Source organism: Macrobrachium nipponense, chromosome 3, assembly GCF_015104395.2.
Source record: "Macrobrachium nipponense isolate FS-2020 chromosome 3, ASM1510439v2, whole genome shotgun sequence".
NCBI classification, from domain to species: Eukaryota; Metazoa; Arthropoda; class Malacostraca; order Decapoda; family Palaemonidae; genus Macrobrachium; species Macrobrachium nipponense.
Genome location: NC_087202.1, coordinates 51,585,587 through 51,596,724, shown reverse-complemented (window position 1 = coordinate 51,596,724; position 11,138 = coordinate 51,585,587). Strand labels below are relative to the sequence as shown.

At 35.8% G+C, this 11,138-nt stretch overlaps 1 protein-coding gene across 1 annotated transcript in view; it reads left to right on the top strand.

Moving 5' to 3' along the window:
• LOC135221771 (chitin deacetylase 1-like) overlaps positions 1 to 9,828 on the top strand; it is a 33,544-nt gene extending 23,716 nt beyond the window's left edge. The window contains exons 2-11 of the mRNA XM_064259591.1: positions 536 to 615; positions 1,012 to 1,129; positions 1,795 to 1,922; positions 2,594 to 2,799; positions 3,441 to 3,597; positions 4,286 to 4,424; positions 5,227 to 5,383; positions 5,768 to 5,860; positions 6,814 to 7,014; positions 8,833 to 9,828. Coding sequence (XP_064115661.1) covers positions 536 to 615; positions 1,012 to 1,129; positions 1,795 to 1,922; positions 2,594 to 2,799; positions 3,441 to 3,597; positions 4,286 to 4,424; positions 5,227 to 5,383; positions 5,768 to 5,860; positions 6,814 to 7,014; positions 8,833 to 8,983 — 1,430 coding nt within the window. The 3' untranslated portion in view covers positions 8,984 to 9,828. The remainder of the gene's footprint in view (positions 1 to 535; positions 616 to 1,011; positions 1,130 to 1,794; positions 1,923 to 2,593; positions 2,800 to 3,440; positions 3,598 to 4,285; positions 4,425 to 5,226; positions 5,384 to 5,767; positions 5,861 to 6,813; positions 7,015 to 8,832) is intronic.
• Positions 9,829 to 11,138: the final 1,310 nt, after the last annotated feature.

Sequence of the window (11,138 nt, the reverse complement as noted above, 5' to 3'; positions counted from 1 at the left end):
TCAATAAAACCTATATTAATGAATGTCTTCTTCCAGCTTATAATATATATAAATACATAATTTATATATATGTGTATAATTTATATAGTCTACGTGCGTGTGTATGAATGTTTATATGCTAAGGAATTATAAGCACTTAGAAATGTACCTCAGACAGAAAGACATACAGGAAATTTTAAGATAAACTGTGGTTTTCCTAGATACATAACCCGCTGTCTTTTATACAGATATAATTTTGACACACGATAAGAAATAATCCTAATTTCAAGTTTTTAGATTAAAAACTCTCGCAAGAACAAAAACCATCATCAGTGTAAGAGATGTACAAAATGTGCTAAGAGACTGCACCGTCATGTTCAGTGTACTTCAGCGAGTAAAAGTAATAGTTCCCAAACCTCGAAAAATGTCATGCAGTATTTTTTTTCCCCCCAGAACATTTAGCGTTTAAAAAGCTCACTATATACGGCAAAAACTACTTTTTAAGAGAATCGTAGATTCTAAGCAAGTTATTCTAATTAAATATTTTTCATCGCAGGTGGGGCACAATGCGAGTTCGTCTGCCCGGCGAAGAACGGTCAGTTCGCGTCGCCCGAGAGCTGTCGAGTCTTTTACCAGGTAATGAAGCCTCTGATTAAGTATATGTTACTTGGCTACCCCATCATTAGTAATAAATACGAACTAGTTACCCAATAAGGAAATGTCACCGGACAAGGAGACGGTATAATACTAATCGTTCTTTCCCATGTACAGGAGTGCTTTAGTTTACGAGCAGAACATACTGGATTAAGTGTGCAGGTGATGAGAAAATGTCCAACTCATCATTCAGCCCTTCACACCAATACGAACTAGTAATTAAATCAACAGTTACGAAAGGTTATCAAGTCATAATTGTACCAAACTACCAGAAATACCTGGTATCGGATTAATATTAGTTATAAATGCCCATCAGCGGGAGAAATGAAGCATATTGTACAACTCAACATAGTCATGGCCTCTTCTTTCTCATTTCAGTGTGTGGATAACATCCCTTACATCACAAGATGCGCCGAAGGATCCCTCTACGATGGTCTCAAACACGAGTGTGTGGACAAATTTCTGAAAGACATCAAGTGCGGTCCTCAAACGACGAGTGAGTACCAAACGTGGCAGGTTAAAAAGATTCAAAAGTCAAAAGAATCTCACGCATGACGTGAATCATGAGATGAAAAAAGATCATGAAAGGATTAGAAACAGAACTGATCATGGATACTGATTCTGGGTGATTGCAAACAAAATGTCGAGGGGATTAGAATGGGAGAGTTGGAATTGAATGAATGTTCCAGCATAAGAGCCCGAGGTACTTACTATTAAGATGCTCATTTCAATAAAGGATTTTGGAGAAATACTTTAAAAGCATTGAAAAAAAAAACCTGGTTCCAATATTTTACCAAGATGTTAAGAACATAAGTGTTAAAATGGTGATACACAATAAGCTAACATAAAACGTTTTTTAAAGAATGGCCCTGCAGTCTTTGTGGATGGAGTGGGGCCGGGAATCAAGAAGTTAATTATGAACAAGTAAAGCAGTCCAACAGTAAAGTTAAGAAAAACTCCTTGGGACTCAGATTTATTCACAATCGTTACAGATGCTGCAATTTCTTGAGTTGATAAGGTCATTTTTACAAGCCCGAGAAAAATCGTCTGTACTTCTAAGGCTGCAAGAACTCATCTGTGGGGGAATGAATAATTTCATCATTATTAAATTTTTGGGTCAATTTTCAGCTTCAAGGAAATTAACGATCCATTCTCTTTCAGCCGAGGCACCTTCCACTACTCCTGACCCCTTCAAGGCGCCTGGTTGTGACGATGCTAACTGCCGTCTGCCCTACTGCCACTGCTCCTTAGACGGAACAGATATTCCTGAAGGTCTTAGACCCGAGGAGGTAATGGTCCTGGATGTGTTATACTCTCTCTCTCTCTCTCTCTCTCTCTCTCTCTCTCTCTCTCTCTCTCTAAGTTACTGCTCTTCCATTGGCACTAAAAGACTAAAAGTTACAGGTGGTTTGGTAAATTTTACAAAAAAAGGGTGACACCCAACCCTTCCATCTTCTCTACCTATATTTGAATCTATGTCCATAAAAAGCAAAATAATAATCGTGCCTGACATCAATGAGTCATTCTCCCTGGCCATTTAAACAGAGCTGCTTGGTATGCAAAAGCACCCTTAAATTGGCTATGCAAAATAATTTCAGGGATAATAAGACTGAATTACTGCTAGGCATACAACTTTCCTTAGCATCATTTGGGAATTCAAATTTACTAGTTTTTCATATCATCTGACGAATGTCTTTAGAAAACCAATATGGTCGCACAGGCAGAATAACTATCTTATTTCTTTATATAGCCCTTGTCTAAGGAGCTTTGGAAATATAAAGGCTACCATTTAATAATAATAATAATAATAATAATAATAATAATAATAATAATAATAATAATAATAATAATAATAATACGGAAAATCAACTGTAATATAGATGTAGTAACTCATGCATTGCCAAGCTAATGTGCAAGACTGATCCCTGACTACATTCGCATTGTTACCTTCTCCTTTCAGATTCCTCAGATTATTATGATAACATTCGACGGTGGTGTCAACGACCTCAACTTCGAAACCTACAACAAGATCTTCTTGGAGAACAGGACCAACCCCAACGGATGTCCCATCCGAGGAACGTTCTTTGTCTCTCACGACTACACCAATTACCAGCAGGTGCAGGATTATTACAGCCAAGGGCACGAAATCGCAGCGGGCTCAGTCAGGTGAGTTTGACTTCTAATATGAGTCACCCTTTATTATTAAGCAAGAGCTCGAGCTGGCACAAGTCCAATGGAATGAACTGTCGGCAAGACTCTAAATGAGAAAGGGCCTGCGTTGGCATTAGAGCTAATGAATCTAACATGACAAGGAACAGTTCATATATAACAAACAACCTGATAATCTTCTAACTGGATACTCTCTCTGGGCTAGACCTGTCCTTGAGACAGTGGATTGAGCATTGCTAAAATAACCTACAATTGGAAAAGGTGAAACGCAGTTATAAGTGCATTAAAAAGATACTATACATAACATGAAAAGCCCCTTTCTTTATGTCTAAATGTTTCTGTAGATTGACTAGAAAAAAAAGTTCTGCAACAATTGCTAAAAGTAAAGTCATAAGGTATAAAGTATTAGTCTATCGAACCATTTATACTCAAAACTTGGTCAGAATGCAGAACCTAGTTCTAATTTCACTGACATCAATGCGAATATATTTAGTATCATTAGCAAGATATTAACCTACCTTACCTAAAAATATTCACCTTTTTCCGTCCGGCACTTTACACAAATATATTAAGGTGAAACGTGACAATGATGATGAAGTTGTTTTACTATTCATTAATATTATTTGTACTGTTCACAGCCGTCGCAAGGGACTCGAAGATGAAAACGAAGACACTTGGATTGGAGAAATGGTGACCATGAGGGAGATCCTACGCAACTACGCCAGCGTGAGACCAGAGGATGTCATCGGTCAGAGGGGCCCCCATCTCAAGCCAGGCAGGAATGCCCAGTATGAGGTTAGTCGGCAGGAGTGCTTAAGAGATGCAAAATGCATTCACAAAACAAAACACAACAAGGAATATCAGTTTTCCATTTTCAAAATTTCGAAATACCAATAAAACGTATCACGTAATATAAAATTGGACAACTATAACCATGATATTAACATGAATTATCAGTTTACCGTATACAAATAATGACACGTCATCAAAACACCATATTTTAAAATGGACATTATTACGTTTTACCTTTATTTGAATTACCATTCACGATGTATAAAAACAACCATGGATTACGTAATCATTTCAGATCTATGTAAGCATAAACACTGATACGCATTATCCAAGCATGAATAATATTTTACATATCACAAGCCTCACATCTACACAATACTGATTTCCCTGATATAATTAAATACTAAGAAATTCATTCAACCCATCAGAAAGACTGTTTAATTAAGTTCTAGTACTTTTAGTTGTTAAAATAAGTTTTTTATTTCTACTTTTTGTATTCTCACTGCAATCAAATTAAAGAATAACTAGCAACTATAAGCAGCGCTACAAGACCATTAGTTAAAACGCAGTAAACACAACTAAACTACAGAGGCAAAGTACACAGGAAAAACATCTATGGATAACACATTCCGTCAACAAGAACTAAAATCATTCCAAATTACTGTATGTATATCTCACAAATCTTCTTCAGGTCTTGGCTTCCTATGGATTCTCCTGGGATTCTACCATCAATGTTCCACCAGTCCCCGTCCCAGTATGGCCATACTCACTAGAATACGAAATCCCTCACGAATGCCGCTCCGGAACCTGCCCATCTAGGGCCTTCCCTGGTAATGAGACACGCTAGTTTCAATTGTTAATGTTAGGGCCAGTTTATTAAATCAACATTGCATCCTTTTGTCTTGGCTTCATGGATTTAATGACTAGATATCATTATTAACAATCATACCTTCATGCTCAGTGGAGTTATGCTGTTACTGGTCATATCGCAAAATATATTTTTCTTCCGACTTCGACCTGGACAATTTCTAGATTGGGGACACAGGTGAACACTGGCAGGAGAGCACAAGTTCAAAATCGCTAACGTTGTGACAGCAACGAACCCCCTTCCTCCGCATCCGAGTAAAAACAACCCCCAAATTTCTATGCTATGGTCCCACAAAAAAACTTAATGGATTGCCTTTATATTTCCTGTTAACACACTTCAGGACAAATCAGAACCCATTTATTTGCTATGTAACCTTACCCAAAGCAGAACGTTAATTGTGGACAGAGAAACACAAAATGCAGAGAAATTTACCAAAATGTTCATAAAAATGACGAATAACTATAACTGAAAAAACAAACATATACAGATAAATCAAGAGAAATTAAGTCAGCCTAGTTTCCGTTAACTAAACGCAAGATAAGGACAGTTTTCGAACTAATCACTTTGGACCACAGAATAAAGAACTAGATTTCTAAAGGCAAATAAATCATAGTACAACGATTCATAGAATGATTATGATTATTCTACTGAAATCTCAATGCACTTACTCAAAGCTATTTACATTTGTCGCAATGTATTCGCATAAAATATATTTGAAAGCCATATCTAAGTCGGACAAATTCTTATGTTTTTTCCTATTGCAGGTGTTTGGGAACTTCCAATGAACTCCCATTACAAGGACACAAATTATGAAGGTGGATTCTGCCCTTACCTCGATCAGTGCGCCTTGAGTTACTTGAGTGAACCCGAAGTAGTTCAGTGGCTACTGAAGGACTTCGACCGCCATTACACTACTAACAAGTAAGTGAGAAGGGCTTCGCAAGTTGTCCTAAGGATACCTTGCAGTCAGTTGTTTGGGTGATTCCAGAGTACCTTTCAGTTAGCCCATTTTGAGATTCAAGAATACCTTTCAGTTAGTTGCTTGGATGATTCAAGAATAACTGAATCAGTTGTTTAGCAGATTTAAAAAACTTTCAACCAATTGTCTATGACATTCAAGACTAACTCTGTAATTTGCTTGGGAAATCCAAAAATAACTTTGTTAGTTGCTCAAGAGAGTAAAAAATAACTTTTAATAAGCTTCTTGGAGAGACTCAAAAATAACTGTCATCATCAGCCAGTATTTATGTTTCCTTACTAAAACACCAAGATTGAAACTTCAAACAAACCATCTTCATCTTTCAGGGCCCCCTACATGCTCTCCCTCACAACCAACTGGTTCCAGACCCCATCTTTGACCAACGGCCTCCTAGCATTCATCGACGAAACACTACAATAGTAAGTATTATTAGCAACAGTATCGTCGTTTGGTCTTGTACAGTTATCATAATGCTTTCCACAAAAAAATTCCTTAATAGTAATCGGTAATATAAAAATCTAAAATTCTCTCTCTCTCTCTCTCTCTCTCTCTCTCTCTCTCGCTATATAATATATATATATAATATATATATATATATATATATATAATAAAGATTATATAATAATATATTATATATATATTAAATTATAAATAATATATATAGAGAATATATATATATAGCTAAGAAAATTTGCGGGTATAGAATGGCATAGGAAGACCATAAACAGGAGGGAGTGGAAGGACATGTCTGAGGCCTTTGTCCTGCAGTGGACTAGCAACGGCTGATGATGATGATGATAAATATACACGCACATATATAACACACACACACACACACATATATAATATATATATATATATATATATATATATATATATATATATATATATATATTATATATATATATATATATTATATATATATGTGTGTGTGTGTGTGTGTGTGTGTGCGCGTGGGTATATGTATATAGAACTATATGTATATAGTTCTATATACATATTTATCATGTATATAAAGTGTAATATTAATATCTATCTATCTAATATATATATATATATATATATATATATATATATATATATATATATATATATGATGATGATGTCCTAAAAATAAAGTTTTTTGTTCACACAAAACATGTAAGCAAGATCGCACTCCATTTTTGCAAGAAATGGAGATAAGTAGATGAAAATAACGAAATATCAGTGTTAAAGTTATTCTCACTCAAGACCTTTGCAATAAATTGCTAGATAAAATAAACTGTCCTCTGAAATTATCTTTTTTTATTATCTTTAATATCTAGAGTGCACGTTTGTGAAAATCATCAGCTCCTGTCAAAGTGTCCTCTGACTTAAATTTGTGTCCCCACAGCCCAGATGTCTACTACACCACTATGACTGAAGCTCTCCAATGGGTCACAACCCCACAGACTTTGGGAAGTCTGGATCGATTCCAACCCTGGAACTGCAAACAGAAGGTCCTTCCAGAGCCGCCCTGCGCAGCTCCTCAAAGCTGCCAATTGGTGCTGAACCCCGTTAACGACAACAGCACCTCTCCCCCAACCGGCTCAAGGTGAGGCAATCAAATAAGATAAACAAATTTCCTGGAAAGTTCGCCAAAAGTGTTTTTATAATTCTAAGAATGTTTCATTCTTTTAAAACAATTCCACTTGAGAGAACGTAAAGTGAAATATAGTTGTCATTACAGTTCGTAAGGTCACGACTGACAAAGACTTTGCAATACATTAGTTTAAAATTCCCATTATTAGAAGTCCGTCCAATCGTAATTATTTTGTAGTAGAAGCGCTAAACAGTAAGGGCAGCCAGATATAAATACTTTGTTATCAGTACCACTATGGGAGTCTATGTAGATCATGAGGAAATTAACCTTAAAACTTTCCCATTACCAGAATATATTTTATATACATTTTTGAATTTGCGAGTTTCCATTCTTCTTCTCGGGAAATATCCAAAACAAGGACCACTATAATAGCACCATACATCAATAAAACAGTATCGTTTAATTCAATTTTCCCTTCCCGCGCTGTACAGAGGTAGAGGCTTTACAACTAAATCGGATGTGTCAATTCTATGTTAATATTACGTAATACATCACAATACGAAACTAGTTTTTCTATCAATCACAATACGAAACTAGTTTTTCTATCAATATCTCTATTACTCTAATTATGAATATCAAACTACACCCGTTCCTCAGCGCTCCAAACACTGTGCTCCGTTCAGTATAGCTTTCACCGTTTCTGTTTCAAGTGTTATCAACAATAAATGAATTTTAGCGATACAGTACTAAAAAATGTTAAAACTCATAATTTTCTAAAAAAAAAAAAAAAAAAATAATAATAATAATAATAGTTTTGTACTCTGAATCTGAAACCACTGACCATAATTCCCTCATTCTGCCCCCCACCCCCCCCTCCCCACAACATTATGTAGCCATAGGTGACAGTTCGAACATACTAGAATTCAGTAGCAATATACCCAACATACTCCAATTTTTACTTCCAAGATTAGTTGCAACAGACAAAACCCCTTAAAACCCAGCACTGTGTAAATATCCGCCACAACCCTAAGAAATTACATGCCTTCTTGTCCTTAACATCAAACTGAAATAAACTGCCGATCTTCCATATTAAATTCTTATACCTTATAGTGCGTAACAATCGACCGAAGACTCTCAACTACAAACCCGTAAAACTCCACAACTGTATAGAAACTGATAATTTCCTAATTTGGTTGGTTTTCATCCTGAGACATAGAGTTAATTGACAACACAGTCAATGCTTGCTTGCCTATCTATTTCACTTCTAACATCTTACGACAATATGCTATAAATCGTTGGCAATTCATTTTTAACGCTCCGCAAAAACATCGACGAAATTATCAACTGAACCGAACTAAAATAACACTAACATTGATCTGTAGAATATTTAATCAATAAACGACAAGAATCCAAATCAATAAACGACATAAAGCAAAACTGGAACAAGAGGCATCTGATATCTAATCTATTATTACAAGCACTACAGTAAACATTACCAGGCGTCGGTTTTAAGCAGGAAGTTGGGAAGAATGAATCTGACGCGACATTCACCGTTAACAGAATGATGACTCAATAGAAGCGATTCTTTTTAATCGTCTTTGCACTGCATTAACCTATAAACCTTATGGTTTATCCAAAATACTGTGAAACCAAAGAATGCAATCTCTTTATGCAGCATGAGATCGGACGGGTGCTTAATCATTCATCTGAATCGTTATAGACATGCAATAGGCTCATGATCACTCATTCGACAGTACTATTTACATTTTAGCATCAACAGAAAAACTATTACAACAATTCCCAATGCTAATTATACTACATCGCTTTCAGATACATGGTGACCTGCAACCAGTGCCCAACTGTCTACCCTTGGGTATGGGATGCCGCTGGCATTGGCAGAGGGAAGGATGAGTACGTCCCTGAGTACCCAACTGACAGAGCAGATGCTTCAAACGCGGCGGCTGCAGAAGAACTCGTATAAAGAGTGAAGACAATTTTGTGTTCCTTAAACACGGATGTTTTTGCTTTCATAGATGAAGTCGTGGCAATTATAACACCATGATGTTGGAACATCATTTCCACTAAGGAGAAATTAATTGATTACAAAATTAAGGTTACTGGAATGTTAACAACTTCTAAAATGAAGAACAGAGTTATACAGAGCGTCCCTTGTCTCTCCTTTCATTTCTTTATCTTTAAGATATGTTAAGTATTCCACAGCTCACTTTTATATCTCATCATTTGCTTTTGGTAAGAATTACCACTAATACATTCTGGCAAACTAAGTTATAGTCTACCATAACTTTTGATTTGTCCCAAAATTCTTGATAAAACGACTTTTCCCATGCGAAGACACCTTTTTTTCTTCTTTTGTTGCTAGGTTTTAAATCTAATACTTAAAACTGTTAGCTTTCTGAATAACTATAAATAATAGAAAGCCAAGCCTTACAAATCCTGTATTCTAAAAACTGGAAATAGAATGTTTGAAAAACGCAAATTAAGCAGTCAAGTAATTAAAACTCTATGTAGAAAAATTGTTTAGTGGGCATAACGATAGAAAAATAGGTAAAATAGTTCTCCAACTATTTCCAAATTCTCATTTTCACAGACATAAATGTAATACAATGATTCTTCAACTCATCTGTGATCATATTCCATTACAAAAATCTGGCGAGTTAATTATCTCATCTTTCAGAACACTCGTGAATTATTTCCTGATCATGAAAACACGATCCCATTTCTTGTACATTTTAAAGGAACATGAAACATTCATTTTTTTTTTCTCTCATCTGTACTCATCTGTTTGACAATAAAATGACAAAGGAGTGTATTTTCTCTTTAACATCCTTGGTTGCAAAACTTTCTTCTCCCTAGAAGTATGTCATCTGTCTAGAATATTTTCAGATACAAAAGTGGATTCCTTGAAAGGATCTCATTCCCGCATATTTTTTTTAACTTCTAAACTTTGACACTTTACAAGGAAGTACTGGTTTGATTAAAATTATATATACAACTTTCCACTAGCCAAGTAAAACCCCTATACCTTGGAAGCTACAAACGCTGGCACCATAATAATGATTGAGTGTATAAACATAAAATTCAGAAGAGCCTTTAAAACATAATTTACAGTCTCATAAATCATGTGAGTTAACAACGCTCACTAGCTGGTACAACTGAATTGAGCGTTCCATAGCTAGGATATTACTAACATAAAAGACTCTGAAGGTAGGCCCAACTAACATTAATTTTAATTTTACACAAAAGAAATATTAATATGCAACCGGCGTGAAACGCAGGTAATCTGACACTAGAAATTTCAGCACAGAAATGGTTATTAAACAATTAAAGGCAGAAAACACACGGAACGTCAAGCTTGTACAACTAGACAAAGTTGCATTAGATAAATAGTTTTTTAAAGGGATTGGCGGAGTGTTAACTGCAGCATCAGGAATATTCCGGAAAATCAAATTATTTCCCAGGATCTAATTTTATGCACATCTAAAATGACATTTTCATTCGAAAAACCATTGAAAATTAATTGGAGCGAGACTGAAGTACTGGGAGAGTAATGAAAGCTAAGGAGCAAGGGCAAGAAACGCAAATCGTGAAAGACATGGTCACAGTCTTATTATATACTTACATGTAAATATTATGACAAAATAATTTAATCCTTCTGTATGGACCTAAGCCACAGTGTTTAAAAGAATCTACAAGAAAACCACTTACTCAGGCCACCAAATAGGTAAAACCTCTCTGCAGGATATAATATATTTTAAAGAATACGCAAGATTCGTAAAGACTTCAACAGGATGGAACCATAAACCGGTGATAATGGCGCCTTGAAAGCACGCGGGGCCATGTAGGCCTCAGACATTTTCGGTATCCTACACAGCTCTCTATCCATAACAGCCGACTGGAAGAGAGAGCCACTACAGGTGTTTCTCCCCAGAGTGTTACGTTCCTAACATTACAAAATTTAATTCCTGTTGCCAGTAACGAGGCCACCTTTTGGTGGAATTTATTGTAAGAATTCTCAGGTAACTTTTAATGCGAAATCTGTAACCTAACGAACAAAAAGACAGATGAACCGAGCCAAAAACATGACGCCATCGAAATTCGTTGGTGGAGATAATAAC